The sequence below is a fragment of the Salmo salar genome, chromosome 16 (genome assembly GCF_965601325.2).
Source record: "Salmo salar chromosome 16, fSalSal1, whole genome shotgun sequence".
Taxonomy (NCBI): Eukaryota; Metazoa; Chordata; class Actinopteri; order Salmoniformes; family Salmonidae; genus Salmo; species Salmo salar.
Genome location: NC_138306.1, coordinates 29,661,554 through 29,681,649, shown reverse-complemented (window position 1 = coordinate 29,681,649; position 20,096 = coordinate 29,661,554). Strand labels below are relative to the sequence as shown.

Sequence of the window (20,096 nt, the reverse complement as noted above, 5' to 3'; positions counted from 1 at the left end):
CTTGTATTTAACCCTCTGTTTCCCATCATGTTTTGTGTGTATTGTTTTATGTTTTTCGTGGTGTTTGATTTACGTGCTTTACTTTGGTTATGTTCCGTGGTTTTGAGCGCATTTTTATTTATGTAGTGCTCTCGTATTTTGGAACTATAATAAAGTGTGCTTGGTTACATTTCGCTTCTCTCCTGCACCTGACTTTGCCTCTCATACACCCGTATTGACACTACTGTGTGTGCTGTGATGTCTAAATCCTGTGCTTGAGTTGAAAAGAGGATCACCGTGTCTGTCTGCGTATCTCTGAGGAGAGCAACTCAATACACAGAGCAGGTAAATAAATGAAGACGCAGGGACGAGGCCATGTTTCTCAATTAGTGGCGGCTGCCTCTCGTCACAATGGAGATAAACACTCTGGAGCGCACTCATTGTATTTATGAGTCTGGGCTGTATAGTCTGTAATACGCTCCACTCCTCTCCCCTCTCCTCTCCTCTCCACCTCTGTGATATCTGTGATACTGCCTCCCTCTGGAAATTCTATACCCATGCAAGACATAGAGTATGTATGGATCTCTAACCTGCTAAAATATGATAGGAACAAAATATTATTGTCAACAGTGTTATCCAGGCCTACTGTATTTACTGTGAAAACAGAGTTATCCAAAGAAAGTTAGACAAATATCCCCGCACAATTAATCTTAAGAAATCAATGGAGTCATCCATATGAATACAGTATATGACAGATGCACTGTAACAATGTTTCAACATTTCATATAACCCACAAACAGAACCCTTTAGGTGTACATTTTCTGTGCATTATTCTGCGTTTGTCAATACAGGAGAGCTGAAGTGAGAGGATTAACCATGGGTAATCAGGAGATCTCTCTGAGAGGAAGAGCAGCATGGTAAGACAAGCTCTCTGGCTGCTATGTCGGTCCTATCAGAGCTGTTAGAGAGCGAGCGGCTTCAGTCTGCTGATGGGAGATTGGAGGTGAGAACGCTAATCTGTCTGTATAATCGGCTAGTCCATCTGATCCACAAGACTACACCATCTCCCGCAACATGTTTTAACACAAACTAATCATCTCATAGGTAGGCATTCTGGAGCGCGTGACAAATTATTGTAGTTGGTGGTGCTCCTTGTAATGTCAAATATTTAATTAATATCACAATACTGTAAAAACATGCAAAAAAATGTATTTAACACAATGCTATGTGCCTTGATGGCATGACTGTTGACCACTATTTATTTAAATTCCACTTCAACGTCTGCTTTGAATACCTCAACATTTAGTTGTTTAAATACAGCTGCCAAACAGCCATTTAGGGCCGTTCTGCAGCCCACTTTGCCTTGCTGTAGCATTATATAAACACAGCCTATAAAGCTGTCAGGGAAAATGTAAAGGAAAACCATACTTGATTCCTTACTGAGAATTATAGCTTTGTGGTAAGAGTTACATGGCCTGCTGGAGTTGGACCACCCCTAATGGTGGATGGAGTGAGAGGCACAAAATATACCCCCAAAAATGTGCATGCATAAGTTTGTATTTATTTTTTAAATCCTTGACGTGAGAATGTGCTCACCTCCCATCAAAGTTTAGACCAGGCGTACACATATCTGCTAGTGGTTGAAATGTTGTACTGCAAGCTGGCAAATTAGCATTTTGGGGATATGAGGAAAAGATTATTAATAAAAAACTAAACAGGAAAACATTAACAAGAATGCAACCATTTGCTGTTAGTGAGATGTGTGAAAATCTGTTTTATTTTTATTATAAAAAATAAGTTGACATAGGAATCTTTTTCCTATTTATTTTGATTTCATAACCATTGCAGAATATATTTCTCACCTCTGCCCGTGATGGGTTCCTATTCCCGAAGGAGCCATCTCTCATTTAATTGGGCCTAGTAAATTGATAGTCTATATGTATTTCAAGTTTTGCAATATCATAGGCAGTGCGGTTTATAATACCGGTATACAGTCAAATTTAACAGCAGATGTTTTACATTGAAGTAACGTTTATTGCCACGTGTACAAGTACAGTGGAATGCCTTGTTTGTTCTCTCCCAACAATGCAGTAATGAATATAAGTAGCACTATAAAAACATTTTTTTTAAAGTAAAGTAGAACAAAACTAACTACTGTAAGTAGGCCTACTGTAATGTTAAAGAATTTGCGGGCAATTCATCATATTTAGGTTGGGGGAAAAGTCAATGCAAAACATTGTTGAATTCAGGTCCACGACAATTTGCCATTGTTTTTTCTTTCAGAAACTGACACTGTCTTTTCCAGATACAGCATAAATTACTGCTTACAAATTAAAACATTATGCCAACACAGTTAATAGACCGGTAGATTATGTAAAATAGTTGACAGTATGGGTAGGCTACAGTATTGCTGTGCGATAGGAGTGTGACATTGCCTATTTAATCTCAGATCCTATAGCCTACCACGGCAGGACATATAAACCCAATAATCTATTGATAAACTAAATATACTGCTCAAAAAAATAAAGGGAACACTTAAACAACACAATGTAACTCCAAGTCAATCACACTTCTGTGAAATCAAACCGTCCACTTAGGAAGCAACACTGATTGACAATAAATGTCACATGCTGTTGTGCAAATGGAATAGACAACAGGTGGAAATTATAGGCAATTAGCAAGACACCCCCAATAAAGGAGTGGTTCTGCAGGTGGTAACCACAGACCACTTCTCAGTTCCTATGCTTCCTGGCTGATGTTTTGGTCACTTTTGAATGCTGGCGGTGCTTTCACTCTAGTGGTAGCATGAGACGGAGTCTACAACCCACACAAGTGGCTCAGGTAGTGCAGCTCATCCAGGATGGCACATCAATGCGAGCTGTGGCAAGAAGGTTTGCTGTGTCTGTCAGCATAGTGTCCAGAGCATGGAGGCGCTACCAGGAGACAGGCCAGTACATCAGGAGATGTGGAGGAGGCTGTAGGAGGGCAACAACCCAGCAGCAGGACCGCTACCTCCGCCTTTGTGCAAGGAGGAGCAGGAGGAGCACTGCCAGAGCCCTGCAAAATGATCTCCAGCAGGCCACAAATGTGCATGTGTCTGCTCAAATGGTCAGAAACAGACTCCATGAGGGTGGTATGAGGGCCCGACGTCCACAGGTGGGGGTTGTGCTTACAGCCCAACACCGTGCAGGATGTTTGGCATTTGCCAGAGAACACCAAGATTGGCAAATTCGCCACTGGCGCTCTGTGCTCTTCACAGATGAAAGCAGGTTCACACTGAGCACATGTGACAGACGTGACAGTCTGGAGACGCCGTGGAGAACGTTCTGCTGCCTGCAACATCCTCCAGCATGACCGGTTTGGCGGTGGGTCAGTCATGGTGTGGGGTGGCATTTCTTTGGGGGGCCGCACAGCTCTGCATGTGCTCGCCAGAGGTAGCCTGACTGCCATTAGGTACCGAGATGAGATCCTCAGACCCCTTGTGAGACCATATGCTGGTGCTGTTGGCCCTGGGTTCCTCCTAATGCAAGACAATGCTAGACCTCATGTGGCTGGAGTGTGTCAGCAGTTCCTGCAAGAGGAAGGCATTGATGCTATGGACTGGCCCGCCCGTTCCCCAGACCTGAACCCAATTGAGCACATCTGGGACATCATGTCTCGCTCCATCCACCAACGCCACGTTGCACCACAGACTGTCCAGGAGTTGGTGGATGCTTTAGTCCAGGTCTGGGAGGAGATCCCTCAGGAGACCATCCGCCACCTCATCAGGAGCATGCCCAGGCGTTGTAGGGAGGTCATACAGGATGTGGAGGCCACACACACTACTGAGCCTCATTTTGACTTGTTTTAAGGACATTACATCAAAGTTGGATCAGCCTGTAGTGTGGTTTTCCACTTTAATTTTGAGTGTGACTCCAAATCCAGACCTCCATGGGTTGATAAATTGGATTTCCATTGATTATTTTTGTGTGATTTTGTTGTCAGCACATTCAACTATGTAAAGATAAAAGTATTTAATAAGATTATTTAATTCATTCAGATCTAGGATGTGTTATTTTAGTGTTCCCTTTATTTTTTTGAGCAGTGTAATACAAATCTTAGTTTACATGCCAATAGTTCCAAATGATCAGTGGCGGTTATAGACCATTTCAGCTGGGGGGGACAAGCTGGGGCCAGTTGTACTGTTAGAGGGGCCAGTTACATTAGACGTTATTGTTGTCATATCGTTTTCTTCACTGCATTGCAGGCATTAGCAGGCAATAGACCATGTTCATAATCATTAGTGTTCCGCGTTGCCACTGTCTAATAACGGATGTAAAAAAAGAACGATAGCAAAATGAGTTATGTAAACATTATTTCATACGCCACATTTAGGGGGGCCGCAAGGGGGTCCAAAATTGTTGTCACAGGGGCACTGCCCCCCCCCCCCCCCCCCCCCCCCAGAACCGCCCCTGCAAATGATACAACAAACAAAGGGCGTTACTGTCACAATAAAGGTGATTAGAGGTATTTTATAGACAGCGTTTAAATTCTCGTTCATGCACACACAATTCTACGACAGGCCCGATTTTTTAACAGAACATGCGTATGTGTGGCGTGCGCCAAGTTTATAAATCTCAATATTTTTGTACGTGTGCAGATTTGTCAGAAATGGCGCACGCAGAAATGTAGTGTCAAATGTACACAACGGTTATATACTATCATTCTCTATCACAGTCTGAAGAAGCCATGATGGTCTGCAGCACAATGAATGAAGTGTCTATTATCATCCAGAATATTTCACCTTCATAGGGCAGAGCACTCAGACATATAGGAGAGAGGAGATAGCATCTGCCAGGGAACAGATGCCCCTGTAATTTATATTGATGAGGGGACTGGCTGGTGTGGCTGCGTAGTAGGGAACTTCCAGGGGTTTGATCACTCAGGCAGGGAGAGGGGAGAGATAAGACAGAGGGATTGGCTCGGTCTCTGGGATCTCTGGGCTAGACAGGCTCTCTGGGCTGGATGGGGAGGGAGGTTTCTCCCGGAGTCTGCTCAGCTCAGACCCCAGACACTCAGCACTGGCCAGCATGGCACTGCAGGAGCCACTATGGGAGAGCCCGGTCTGACTGACAGACTGAATGACTGACAGACTGACTGAAGTGATGGTAGTCAGTGTGTAGTTGTAGTTGGAGAGACATAAATAGTGCTTCATATAGCCAGCCTTTAACCACCATTTTGGGTGGGGCTATATCCACCTTATAACTTTAGTCTAGCCTGACGTACTAGAGCTCCCCTCCTAATCCACCAGATCTTCCCTCAGTCTCTGACCATTAACTGGTCTTTGAACCTTTCCCTGTGCATACACATCCTTTGACTCGGGACTATCGCCTCTTCCTGTTTGCCCGGCACATCAATCATTGATTTGTAAAAGCACTTTACTATGATTACTTTACACAGATCACATTTGAATATTTCTCATTGAAAAGAATGTATGCAGTCCAGCCTCTGCCCAGGACTTTGAACCCAGACTCCTAAATTATACTCTTTGATTTGAGACCCCTTCCGGTGTAGAGGTGCTTAGCTCTGGTCTAATTAAGACAGCAGTTGGGGTATCGGATAAAGGGTCAAAGGACTTTGTATTACCTTACAGAGGAGGGGAGGCCGAAAATCAAACATGCACACTTCAAACAACTCACTTCATCCATCCCTCTGGATGGGCAAATACCTTAACACAATCATCTACTTGACCTTAACATTATTTTCAGAGACAGTTTACGTGGCTGCTTCAGTTAAGGGAAGGCTAGAGGGCTGGCTAGTGCAGCCCGAGGACCATTTCCTCTGTTGTGCTCTGATGTTCAAAACAGCTTTTTAGGTGTGTTTTAAAGGGAGTGATCTAACCCTGCTCTCCCAGTCTGAGATAGTCAGACCGCTCTTACAGAAAAGCCCTCTGGTCTTCCCTCTCCATAAGTTTCATCATGATGATCAGAGTGAAAGAACAGCCTTCAGGGCTTGTCTCTCCCATTCATACACACATAGACAGAGACGCATGTGTACACAGAAACCCATGCACCCACACACACACGCACATTTGGTCAATGTAAATATTGCGTGGCTTCAGTTTAGAGAGACAGAGAATTTCTGAGATGGCTTTCTGTTGGAGTTTACATAGCATTCATAACACCATGCTGTGTCACAAACCATCTCTCTGTATTTCTCTGACAGCATCTCTTTTTCAGAAATACACAGTGCTTGTAGGTAACCCAGCCTCTAAAGGTTACACACTAAAAACAAATTGCTCTATAGAGTGCAAAATAAGGGTTATTTGGCTTGAAACCATAGCAACCATAACTTTTTTGGTGCTATATGAACACTTTTTTGAAGGTTCTATAAAGAACCATGCTCAGAAGGTTCTAAATGTAACCTATAAGGTGCTATAAAGAATATTATCCTAAAGTTTTATAAAGAACCATTAAAAAGGTTCTACAGTGCCTTGCGAAAGTATTCGGCCCCCTTGAACTTTTCGACCTTTTGCCACATTTCAGGCTTCAAACATAAAGATATAAAACTGTAATTTTTTGTGAAGAATCAACAACAAGTGGGACACAATTATGAAGTGGAACGAAATTTATTGGATATTTCAAACTTTTTTAACAAATAAAAAACAGAAAAATTGGCCGTGCAAAATTATTCAGCCCCTTTACTTTCAGTGCAGCAAACTCTCTCCAGAAGTTCAGTGAGGATCTCTGAATGATCCAATGTTGACCTAAATGACTAATGATGATAAATAGAATCCACCTGTGTGTAATCAAGTCTCCGTATAAATGCACCTGCTCTGTGATAGTCTCAGAGGTCCGTTTAAAGTGCAGAGAGCATCATGAAGAACAAGGAACACACCAGGCAGGTCCGAGATACTGTTGTGGAGAAGTTTAAAGCCGGATTTGGATACAAAAATATTTCCCAAGCTTTAAACATCCCAAGGAGCACTGTGCAAGCAATAATATTGAAATGGAAGGAGTATCAGACCCCTGCAAATCTACGAAGACCCGGCCGTCCCTCTAAACTTTCAGCTCATACAAGGAGAAGACTGATCAGAGATGCAGCCAAGAGGCCCATGATCACTCTGGATGAACTGCAGAGATCTACAGCTGAGGTGGGAGACTCTGTCCATAGGACAACAATCAGTCGTATACTGCACAAATCTGGCCTTTATGGAAGAGTGGCAAGAAGAAAGCCATTTCTTAAAGATATCTATAAAAAGTGTCGTTTAAAGTTTGTCACTAGCCACCTGGGAGACACACCAAACATGTGGAAGAAGGTGCTCTGGTCAGATGAAACCAAAATCGAACTTTTTGGCAACAATGCAAAACGTTATGTTTGGCGTAAAAGCAACACAGCTCATCACCCTGAACACACCATCCCCACTGTCAAACATGGTGGTGGCAGCATCATGGTTTGGGCCTGCTTTTCTTCAGCAGGGGCAGGGAAGATGGTTAAAATTGATGGAAAGATGGATGGAGCCAAATACAGGACCATTCTGGAAGAAAACCTGATGGAGTCTGCAAAAGACCTGAGACTGGGACGGAGATTTGTCTTCCAACAAGACAATGATCCAAAACATAAAGCAAAATCTACAATGGAATGGTTCACAAATAAACATATCCAGGTGTTAGAATGGCCAAGTCAAAGTCCAGACCTGAATCCAATCGAGAATCTGTGGAAAGAACTGAAAACTGCTGTTCACAAACGCTCTCCATCCAACCTCACTGAGCTCGAGCTGTTTTGCAAGGAGGAATGGGCAAAAATGTCAGTCTCTCGATGTGCAAAACTGATAGAGACATACCCCAAGCGACTTACAGCTGTAATCGCAGCAAAAGGTGGCGCTACAAAGTATTAACTTAAGGGGGCTGAATAATTTTGCACGCCCAATTTTTCAGTTTTTTATTTGTTAATAAAGTTTGAAATATCCAATAAATTTCGTTCCACTTCATGATTGTGTCCCAATTGTTGTTGATTCTTCACAAAAAATTACAGTTTTATATCTTTATGTTTGAAGCCTGAAATGTGGCAAAAGGTCGAAAAGTTCAAGGGGGCCGAATACTTTCGCAAGGCACTGTATATACAAAAGTATGTGGACATCCATTCAAATGAGTGGATTCGGCTATATCAGCTACACCCGTTGCTGACAGGTGTATAAAATCGAGCACACAACCATGCAATCACCATAGACAAACATTGGCAGTAGAATGGCCTTATTGAAGAGTGACTTTCAACGTTGCACCCTCATAGGATGCCACCTTTCCAACAAGTCAGTTCGTCAAATTTCTGCCCTGCTAGAGCTGCCCCGGTCAACTGTAAGTGCTGTTATTGTGAAGTGAAAATATCTAGGAGTAACTTCGCTCAGCCGCGAAGTGGTAGGCAACACACGCTCACAGAACGGGACCACCGAGTGCTGAATCACATAGCGTGTAAAAAATGTCGCTCCTCAGTTGCAACACTCACGCCCGAGTTACAAATTGCCTCTGGAAGCAACGTCAGCACAATAACTGTTCATTTGGAGCTTCATGAAATGGGTTTCCATGGCTGAGCAGCCGCACACAAGCCTAAGATCACCATGCACAATGCCAAGCGACGCCTGGAGTGGTGTAAAGCTTGCCGCCATTGGACTCTGGAGCAGTGGAAATGGCAAATCTGGCAAATCTGGGTTTGGCGGGTGCCAGGAGACACTAAGTGCCCGAATGCATAGTGCCAACTGTAAAGTTTGGTGGAGGAGGAATAATGGACTGGGGCTGTTTTTCATGGTTCCAGCTAGGCCCATTAGTTCCAGTGAAGGAAAATCTTAACGCTACTGCATACAATGACATTCTAGACGATTCTGTGCTTCCAACTTTGTGGCAGCAGTTTGGGAAAGGCCCTTCCTGTTTCAGCCTGACAATGCCACTGTGTACAAAGCGAGGTCCATACAGAAATGGTTTGTCGAGATTGGTGTGGAAGAACTTGACTGGCCTGCACAGAGCCCTGACCTTAACCCCATCGAACACCTTTGGGATGAATTAGAACACCGACTGCGAGCCAGGCTTAATCGCCCAACATCAGCACCCGACCTCACTATTGCTCTGTATGGACTTGTGGCTGAATGGAAGCACATCCACGCAGCAATGTTCCACCATCTAGTGGAAAGCCTTCCCAGAAGAGTGGAGGCTGTTATAGCAGCAAAGGGGGGTCCATCTACATATTAATGCCAATGATTTTGGAATGAGAGGTTCGACGAGCAGGGGTCCACATACCTTTGGTCATGTAGTGTTTTTAAGGTTCTTTATAGAAACTATATGGCGATTTCACAATCTCAAATGTTCTTTGTAGAATGATTCAGTTTTTAAAAATTCTGATTTAATAGCCATATTAAAATTCCATAGGTTTTATTATGGTGTTTATTAACAAGTTGAATCAGGTTTGGTGGCTCTAGAACAGATGGGGATCCAGGAGGGGAGAATTAAGAACTACTGATTTAGTCAAACGTTCTAAATTGACACAAGGCCATATGTGAGTCTTTCATGAGACAACTTCACTGGTCATAGTCATATATGCTGCTCAAAAAAATAAAGGGAACACTTAAACAACACATCCTAGATCTGAATGAAAGAAATAATCTTATTAAATACTTTTTTCTTTACATAGTTGAATGTGCTGACAACAAAATCACACAAAAATAATCAATGGAAATCCAATTTATCAACCCATGGAGGTCTGGATTTGGAGTCACACTCAAAATTAAAGTGGAAAACCACACTACATGCTGATCCAACTTTGAGGTAATGTCCTTAAAACAAGTCAAAATGAGGCTCAGTAGTGTGCGTGGCATCCACGTGCCTGTATGACCTCCCTACAACACCTGGGCATGCTCCTGATGAGGTGGCGGATAGTCTCCTGAGGGATCTCCTCCCAGACCTGGACTAAAGCATCCGCCAACTCCTGGACAGTCTGTGGTGCAACGTGGCGTTGGTGGATGGAGCGAGACATGATGCCCCAGATGTGCTCAATTGGATTCAGGTCTGGGGAAAGGGCGGGCCAGTCCATAGCATCAATGCCTTCCTCTTGCAGGAACTGCTGACACTCCAGCCACATGAGGTCTAGCATCGTCTTGCATTAGGAGGAACACAGGGCCAACCGCACCAGCATATGGTCTCACAAGTGGTCTGAGGATCTCATCTCGGTACGAAATGGCAGTCAGGCTACCTCTGGCGAGCACATGGAGGGCTGTGTGGCACCCCCAAAGAAATGCCACCCCACACCATGACTGACCCACCGCCAAACCGGTCATGCTGGAGGATGTTGCAGGCAGCAGAACGTTCTCCACGGCGTCTCCAGACTCTGTCACGTCTGTCACATGCTCAGTGTGAACCTGCTTTCATCTGTGAAGAGCACAGGGCGCCAGTGGCGAATTTGCCAATCTTGGTGTTCTCTGGCAAATGCCAAACGACCTGCACGGTGTTGGGCTGTAAGCACAACCCCCACCTGTGGACGTCGGGCCCTCATACCACCCTCATGGAGTCTGTTTCTGACCGTTTGAGCAGACACATGCACATTTGTGGCCTGCTGGAGGTCATTTTGCAGGGCTCTGGCAGTGCTTCTCCTGCTCCTCCTTGCACAAAGGCGGAGGTAGCGGTCCTGCTGCTGGGTTGTTGCCCTCCTACAGCCTCCTCCACGTCTCCTGATGTACCTGCCTGTCTCCTGGTAGTGCCTCCATGATCTGGACACTACGCTGACAGACACAGCAAACCTTCTGGCCACAGCTCGCATTGATGTGCCATCCTGGATGATCTGCACTACCTGAGCCACTTGTGTGGGTTGTAGACTCCGTCTCATGCTACCACTAGAGTGAAAGCACCGCCAGTATTCAAAAGTGACCAAAACATCAGCCAGGAAGCATAGGAACTGAGAAGTGGTCTGTGGTCACCACCTGCAGAACCACTCCTTAATTGGGGGTGTCTTGCTAATTGCCTATAATTTCCACCTGTTGTCTATTCCATTTGCCCAACAGCATGTGAAATTTATTGTCAATCAGTGTTGCTTCCTAAGTGGACAGTTTGATTTCACAGAAGTGTGATTGACTTGGAGTTACATTGTGTTGTTTAAGTGTTCCCTTTATTTTTTTGAGCAGTGTATATAATGTTTAATAGCATAACACAACATATTAGTTAAACTGGAATGACACTCTCACTCACAGTTGCACAAAAAGAGCTGTGAGAAAACCACACCCCAACATATTTTAATGACCCGCCGCCCCTACATTTTAATTATCGCTAAAAGAGGAAAGAACCCTTTTTTGAACTGCAAAGAACTTTTGAAGAGCTTAAAGGGTTCTTTGGGTCACTATGGTTCCACATAAAACAATCACCCTTCTCAAAGAACCCTTGATGAACCCTCATCTTTGTTTTGTCAGTTGCAAGCATTGCAGAGAACAAAGAGGAGCTTCAGCAAACTGTCTGGCTGGGATATCAGAGCATGATTTCAGACAGTCATATGACTGCATATAATTTCAATTTCCTCTCTGGCGTTATTAAAATATTCTCTCCAGTTCTACACACAGATAGGGAATAATGAAGAATAGCAAAAATGAAAAAAAGTTGAGTTGAGAAAATGTGAAAGTATAAGGTTATGCTTCTGTTGGAGGTCAATGTGTGGTATGAGAACGGTATTCCCAGTACACACAGCAAGCCGACTGTAGTAACAGTAGTAATACAAAACACAACATTCATTTAATCTTCTTTTCATCCTAAGTATAAGGTATAGGATGAAAAGGTATACTTAGGATGAAAAGAAGATTAAATGAATGTTGTGTTTTGTATTACTACTGTTACTGCAGTCGGCTGTGTGTACTGGGAATACCAGTACACACAGTACAAACTTTTTTTCATTTTTGCTATTCTTCATTATTCCCTATTAATGTGTGATTTTAAAATGTGGTTTTATAAAAGTAGGCGAGTTATGTTGTTGTATTCAATTATTATCATGCAATAATCTAGGCTAATATACATATTGTTATGCGTTTTGGTATTAATTTCAAGTTGAATACATGTTTTCAAATGGTTTGTACTCACAGGTATGTGTCTTCTTTGTTACTGAAATACCTGAAAAACAGAGAGAAACAGATTTATTAAAACTTCCATTAAATCTGTAAATTAAGGACAGTCATACAATATCCCCAGGCCTAACTTAACCCCTTTGCGCACCATGGCTGTGTTGCTATGTGACTGGGCTGCTGTGGCCCTGTAGTGCTCCAGTCTGTCTCTCGGCTAGATCACAGAGGTCACAGAGGACCCATGTAGGCTCAGCGCAGTGGTGTGATTGGCTCTACGACTGAAAAACCCATAGGAACAACCCTGGCAAGGTGGCTCCAACCCCACAGACAACAGCATCCAGATCGCGTAAATTCATACAAAAACAAACCAAGTCCGGAATACAAATCTGCACAAACATGGTAATGCCCCCACGTGTGACCTCACAAGGCCTATAGTCAGTACATGAGTAATTATTTTCCCCAGAGCGGGAAACGGCAGCACTGTAACCTCACTGTGAGTCAGACCTGTGTTCTGAGGGTGAGGCGGAGCAGGAGAAGGAGCGGGACTGGCAGTCCTCAGCTTTCCCCCCTTCGGGTGTCAACTCATCTGATGAGCCTCCCTGGTCTAATGCCCTGGGAGCCCGACGCGGGACATCGCACAGCCAACCATGGGCCCCAGTGGGTCCGGATGCTCATGCTTTGCAGGGTGAGAGCACACTAATAGATCCCACATGTCATGCGGAAGCAATGGCACATTTTTCTACAGCTTGCAGCTGAAACTCAGGGGATGACGGGCTGACATGATTCAATAATTCTCGTTGGGGGATAAAAGAGCGACTGGCCGGAGATAACAATGTTTCAGACATGTTTGAGGGGAAAGACCAACGAGGGGGGAAACAAATAAGCCCGTCAGCTTTCTGTACACAGAAACACATCTGATATCAGGTCCAAGGAGCAGAAAGAAAGAGGGGAAACTGTAGTGGGGCGAGATGATAACCTTGTTGGACTGTGATAGAGACAGCGTCACACGCTTTGAACCTAAAACGGTTCTACGGCTGTCCACATAGGAGAACCATTTGAAGAATCCTTTTGGGTTCCAGGTAAAATCCTTTCCATAGAGGGTTCTACATGGAACCCAAAAGAGTTCTACCTGAAACCAAAAAGGGTTCTAGCTGGAACCAAAAAAGGTTATCCTATGGGGACAGTCGAAGAGCTCTTTTGGAACCCTTTTTTTTCTAAGAGTGCAGGACTAACTAGCGTGGGATCATAGTGTGTGGTCAGTCACGATTCATGGTATTATCTAGAGAAATAACCATGTTTTACCATTTCAAAAAGCAAAGTACAGGAGACTCCATTTGGTTCCCTCCACCCTCAAGGCTGAAAGTGATTAAAATTGGACCTGACGTTGTGAATGTAATTGAATTAGTTTCTATTGTCATGTTTGGATTATTTCAATAGCTCTTAACGAGCTCAGCAGTTTGACGTGTTGTTGTATTGTATTTGTAATGGAATTTCCTTTTTAGAGTGACCAGGACAAATCTGTCTATTGGGCGGTCCGCTTATCACGATACAATATTATCACGATACTTAGGTGCTGATAAGATATGTATTGCAAATCTCATGATTCTCACGATGAATTGTGATTTTATTGCGATTCGATTTTCCAAATATATTGCTCACCATATGTCTACTGCAGAGGGACAAGAGAGAGCTATGAGAAAACGAGTTTTGATCAGTCATGAAAATAAAAGTGTTGAGAACAAATTGTCTCCCTATTTAAAAGGAAGATGAAGAACAAGCTATGAAGGAACAATACTTGAGTTTTGGTGCAGGTACAGCCAACTTGCGCAAAAATAATATTGCGATATATCGTCAAAAATAATATCCCGATATGTAACTATATCCATTTTTTTCCCACATCACTTCTTATCAGATGGGAAAATGTCTGTGTCCTGTTGTTTCATAGACATTTAGGAATGTGGTAATTAGTATCTGGGTGTGATGTCCTTTCTTTTGTTTTCGCAAGAAAACTGCAAATTAATGTTAATTTAGGTTGGGGGTGAGTTTCCGTTTTTTCATGTATAAAAGGTCTTGAGTATCCTTTGGTTCATCAATATCTTGTCTGCAAACTCCAGTGTAAAAACACTTTCTCTCTAGGAGATGATTCTGAACTGAAGACACGTGTAACCACTTATTGGTGATAGAAATTGACTCCGTCTTATTTTGTAATGTATTCCATGAACACTCCTATTTTGGAAGTGTTAATTCATTCGTGACTAAAAAATCTATTAATTGATTCGAGTAAATGCATTCCTTATTTATAAAGTAACTATTTGTTTGACTACATGTTCATAATGTTATATTTGTAAATCCTAAATTGTACAGTTATTTACACTACACATAGCAAGCATATGCTTGTGTTTTAACTTCACATCTCTGAGCTAAACTTGACTGAATTAATTAATGCTGGAACTTGGATTGCCCAGATTAGCTTTTAGTATCCAGACATCAATAATTGCCTTACTGTCATCTTAAGTGTAATTATAAATAATAGGAATGGTAAGGCAATACTATATCTTGCTAGACCCACAAGAGACACTTCAGGCCTATTGCATTTATTCACATGGAGTCAGATTGATAAATGTAGTTTATTATTCGACATCATTTTAACTCAACTACAAAACAGCCACCTAGGGGCCAAGGCTCTGTGATCAGACTCACGGCCAAACACTGTCTGTCGAACTGTGACATTACGCAAGGATAAAAAACGGTAATCCTCCTTTAATATCTCAATCAAATAACAGGGTATTCAGTGTGGCAGTCAGTGTTAGCCTCATAGGCCATGGGGGAATGGTGGACTCAACATGCTGTGTTAATGGATGTGTTGGGCAGAAAAAACCTTGTGTGTTGAAAGGCTAGAGGACTTAGAACTCTAACACCATGTAAGGAACCTCTCTGGTTTCATGTTGTGGAAATAGAGTATCAGGAGTGCATATCAAAATGGGAGCTATTTATTGGCTTCTCTTCAGATCTTATAAACTGTATTATAGACACATAAAACAGACATTCTGACATTGGCGCAATCAGGCTCTGGTTATTGTTAGATATAGGATTCTAAGGCATGAGTTGTACTCCAGATATTTTACAGAAGACGCACAACACAATTGGTAGAAAAAGCAGGGCTAATTCCTATTCTGCCCAATATGTCACAATATTAAATCAGCTTTCTGTTCCACAGAACTCGGAAATACAGTACCAGTAAAAAGTTTGGACACACCTACTCATTCCATGGTTTTTCTTTATTTTTACTATTTTCAACAACAACAAAAAAAGTGTTAAACAAACCAGAATGTATTTTATATTTGAGATTCTTCAAAGTATCCTTGATGACAGCTTTGCAAACTCTTGGCATTATCTCAACCAGCTTCATGAGGTAGGCACCTGGAATGCATTTCAATTAACAGGTGTGCATTCTTAAAAGTTAATTTGTGGAATTTCTTTCCTTCTTAATGCGTTTGAGACAATCAGTTATGTTGTGACAAGGTAGGGGTGGTATACAGAAGATAGCCCTATTTGGTAAAATACCAAGTCCATATTATGGCAAGAACAGCTCAAATAAGCAAAGAGGAACTACAGTCCATCGTTACTTTAAGACATGAAGGTCAGTCAACCCGGAACATTTCAAGTTTCTTCAAGTGCAGTTGCAAAAACCATCAAGCACTATGATGAACCTGGCACTCATGACGATCGCCACAGGAAAGGAAGACCCAGAGTTACCTCTGCTGCAGAGGATAAATTCATTAGAGTTAACTGCAACTCAGATTTCAGCCCAAATAAATGCTTCACAGAGTTCAAGTAACAGACACATGTTCTGAGGAGACTGCGTGAACCAGGCCTTCATGGTCGAATTTCTGCAAAGGAACCACTACCAAAGGACACCAATAAGAATAAGTGACATGCTTGGGCAAAAAGAAACACAAGCAATGGACATTAGACAGGTGAAAATCTGTCCTTTGGTCCGATGAGTCCAAATTTGAGATTTTTGGTTCCAACCGCCGTGTCTTTGTGAGACGCAGAGTAGATGAATGGATGATCTCAGCAAGTGTGGTTCCCACCGTGAAGCATAGAGGAGGAGGTGTGATGGTGTGGGGGTGCTTTCCTGGTGACAATGTCTGTGATTTATTTAGAATTCAAGGACACTTAACCAGCATGGCTACCACAGCATTCTGCAGCCATTCGCCATTCCATCTGGTTTGCGTTTAGTGGGACTATTATTTGTTTTTCAACAGGACAATGATCCAACACACCTCTAGGCTGTGTCAGGGATATTTGACCAAGAAGGAGAGTGATGGAGTGCTGCATCAGATGACCTGGCCTCCACAATCACCCGACCTCAAATCAATTGAGATGGTTTGGGATGAGTTGAACCGCACAGTGAAGGAAAAGCAGCCGACAATTGCTCAGCATATGTGAGAACTCCTTCAAGAATGTTGGAAAAGCATTCCTAGTGAAGCTGGTTGAGAGAAGGCCAAGAGTGTGCAAAGCTGTCATCAAGACAAAGGGTGGCTACTTTGAAGAATCTAAAATATAAAACACTTTTTTGGTTACTACATGATTCCATATCTGTTATTTCATAGTGTTGATGTCTTCACTATTATCATACAATATAGAAATAGTCAAATAAAGAAAAACCCTTGAATGAATAGGTATGTCCAAACTTTTGACTGGTACTGTATATCTCAACATGTTGTTTCCCACAGAAAAGGCAATGGATGAGAAAAAAACGAAAGAATCAACATGGTGTACCCACTGATAAGGGAATATAATAGTGATGCTTCAGAGCAGTGTTTATAATAGGGAACGGTGAGAGCAAAATGACATCTGTGTGTTGCCAACAGTTTACCACAAAGCCACAAGGATTGAAAAGCTACACACTCTGATGCGCTAAACAAGACCAAACTAAGAAGGTCCATATTTTGTGCTCTTTCTGTTCCTAATTTTCTTATTATGTCTCCCTGTATCCCCCTGCACTGCACTGTGTATTAGCCCTGTGTATCTGAATCCTATTGGCCCAGTCCTATCAGCTATCTGTCTCCCATCCTCCCCACGTCACGAACAGCCATTCTGTCAATGTCACTTAGAGATAAGAAAACTAATCGTTACACCAAAAATGTACTTAGACATAAAGGAGGAAATCATTACTGTCAACAGAGCTAAAGGCTCCATGGCAGGGGAGGGGAGGAGAGGAAGGGGTGGACAGTTAGCCCACTTCCTCCTCTATGTGTTATTCAGAGATCTCTGATTGGAGGTGGCACAGGGTAGGGTCCGGGGAGCAAATATGTGAGTCAGGCTGTGGGAAGGGGAGGGGAAGGGTGGGCTAGGCTCTGGTGTTTTGGGCAGAAACAACCTCTGTGTCAATAGGTGTCTACTCCACTGGATGGCAGGTTCAGAGTTCACTTTGTCGGTGATTCTCTCCTTGACAGACAAGCTTGCCGTTACTAGACCATAGTAGAGTGTATACAAATCTATGGCCATTCATTTGTCCCTTTAGCCAAACGTTTTGATAGTGTGCTACATTAAACTTCCCTCATTTGACTACTGAGCTAATGAATATTTTTAGTAGAGATTACCATTTGTCACAATGGAAGGAGGGGATGGCTGTCACCTTGAAACCTTTGATCATTCTGATTCTACCTCACAGTGGTAAACATTCACAGCACACGTTCTCTCCAGTCTCTTCTCATGAGAATTGCCACCTTGTCAGATCAGAAAGGAGTAGGTGTGCAGACGGCTGGAGGTTAACCTCTACTACATCTATCTGCAGGGGGCACACATCCTGTAAACATGCCACTGAGACATAAGGGGAGCGGGCCGGGGAGAGGGCTGGGGCCAGGCCAGGCAGCCGAGTGGTGCTTCTTCGGCGAAGACTGCAGCTCAAAGTGACAGCGCTGTAATGAAGTCTGAGGCGTGCGGCAGGCCGTACGTCATAATTCCAAGTTCCTTAAAGCCTGACAGGGAATGATTATCATGGATGGTTATTGTCACCCTCCCTTCCTGGGAGACACCGGTGCATTCAGGGGTTGTTGCACCGTGACATTCAAAGTTACAGTCTCCTTCATATAATGGAGCTGTCCTCTCTGCGCGCTAATGGGAGCGATCCATTTAACCTGTGCCAGAAACACACAGACGAGGAAGTTCCTAATGCGAAGCCCCTCCCGCGGGGACGTCACACTCTCCCCCTGGCTGCTCCCTGCCTTCCTGCTGCTTGATTCATTGACTGGCGCTCCTCACTTATCCTCATTCACTGCTCAGTCTGGGGAGACAGGGAGGCCCACTTCCTCCAGTCTGCTTCCCGCTTCGCTCTGCTTAGCACTCCAACGTTCTACGCCCAATGCGCACAAGGACACGGCCAGCACAGACCAGACCAGAGCAGCACAGCAGCCCCAGCTACAGGAGGCCTCACACACTGGTGCCTGGTAGGGAGTAGTGGGGTTCTCCTGAAATCATGGGCTATTGAACCCAAGTACTCAGAGCCCATCAGTGTCCATTATTAGGGCCATCTTTTCTGTGATACACATTGGAACTGTAGATACAATTCACTTTCAGAGTAGTTCACATCCAAAGCATCATGCCATACAAAGAAAAGAGTACAATACACTATATTGAGTGCCATATGAAAGAAAGTATATACTGCACTTTAGCTGGCTGTACTAAGAGAGAGGAGAGAGGTAAATGTTACAAGAAAGGTTCCCAATACAATAAGTACTCACACACACAATACACTGTAAGATGAATTGGGGAGCTAGCTCAGCTTCATACACAGTCACTCCAATAAGTGTCCCTTCTGTAGTGACACACTTAGCCTTATTATACTAGCAAAAACTATAAATGCAAAAATGTAATGATTAAAAAAGCATAATGGTTCTAATCAGCTGCCCCCTAATATACTAAAACACTTAATCCATGGAGAGGCCAACTCTCTGGGGAGGCGTAGGAGAAAAATGACTTCTCTGTCTCCAGGCACTGTTATTTCTGGTCATTTCTAATTGGTTTTAACTAAAAGCAACCACTCAGAGGGCTCCACAGGTTACTCCTATGCATCACTATGGAATTATCTACAAATAGAAGATTTACATCCAAATTAGTTTTAGAGGACACCACAATTGTCTTTCAAGAGAAGAGAGGAGAAAGAAGGAGAAAAAAACAATCATATATTTATCTCTCTCTATATATATTTCTCTCTCTATATATTTATATACGCCTGGATATCTAAAATTATTAGAATGACTCAATGATTATCAGATATAGCCCTTGTGGTCAACAAGGGCTCTCTTGCAGACTCTTCCCTCCCTACAGTATGTTTGCCAAACTCCTGCACGCTTCTCCCCCTGTGCAGTTCTGCTTTATTGGGCCTGTGAGTCTCCAGGTGAGTCCTCAGTGCGGTGTGTGTGGAGCTGTGTGGTGGCTCGTGAATTATACATGGTGGCAGAGGAATAGACATGGCCCAGGAGGGCCGCGGGAACAGCAGGCATGGCTAGGAGGCAGATTGAATACTCTGACGGAATTTTAATTGTACCGCAGGGAGCCGAGCGATAAGCGCTATTGTTATTGGTGAGATGCCGCAGCCCAGGTTCACTCAGCTGAGTGCTTGAACAAATGGTGAGAGCCGCAAACAGTCACGTAACGGTGCTGCAATGTTCCCGGCCTTAACGAGGGATCGCATTGCCTTTTGTAAGAGGCCATTGTGTGGAGGAAGGTTCATAACAACAACGTAATACTCATATTTACAATGATACTAAATAAGCTGTGAATCTTTAACACCATAGCTTACTGCCAAGTGTTGTTTCCTAACACTCTTAGAAGACCAATGAAGGTGAGCCGATTTCAGAAAAAGTGTGGTCTGAAAAATTATTAATAATTAACAACTTCCTTTTCATTCAGAAAAAAAAACTGTAATTGTCTGTAATTCGGTAAAAAGCCAAACGACAGTGTTTCTGCTGCTCCTGATCCTCCATGGCAGTCTACTCCTCTGCAACCCTTTGAGAGCTGGTCCCTGGGGGCCGGTAGACACAGCAAT

At 43.3% G+C, this 20,096-nt stretch overlaps 1 protein-coding gene across 1 annotated transcript in view; it reads right to left on the bottom strand.

Moving 5' to 3' along the window:
* Window positions 1–20,096, bottom strand: part of LOC106573506 (nuclear receptor ROR-alpha A) — a 270,663-nt gene that overhangs the window by 91,040 nt on the left and 159,527 nt on the right. Inside the window, exon 3 of the mRNA XM_014148624.3 lies at window positions 12,060–12,089. Coding sequence (XP_014004099.1) covers window positions 12,060–12,089 — 30 coding nt within the window. The remainder of the gene's footprint in view (window positions 1–12,059; window positions 12,090–20,096) is intronic.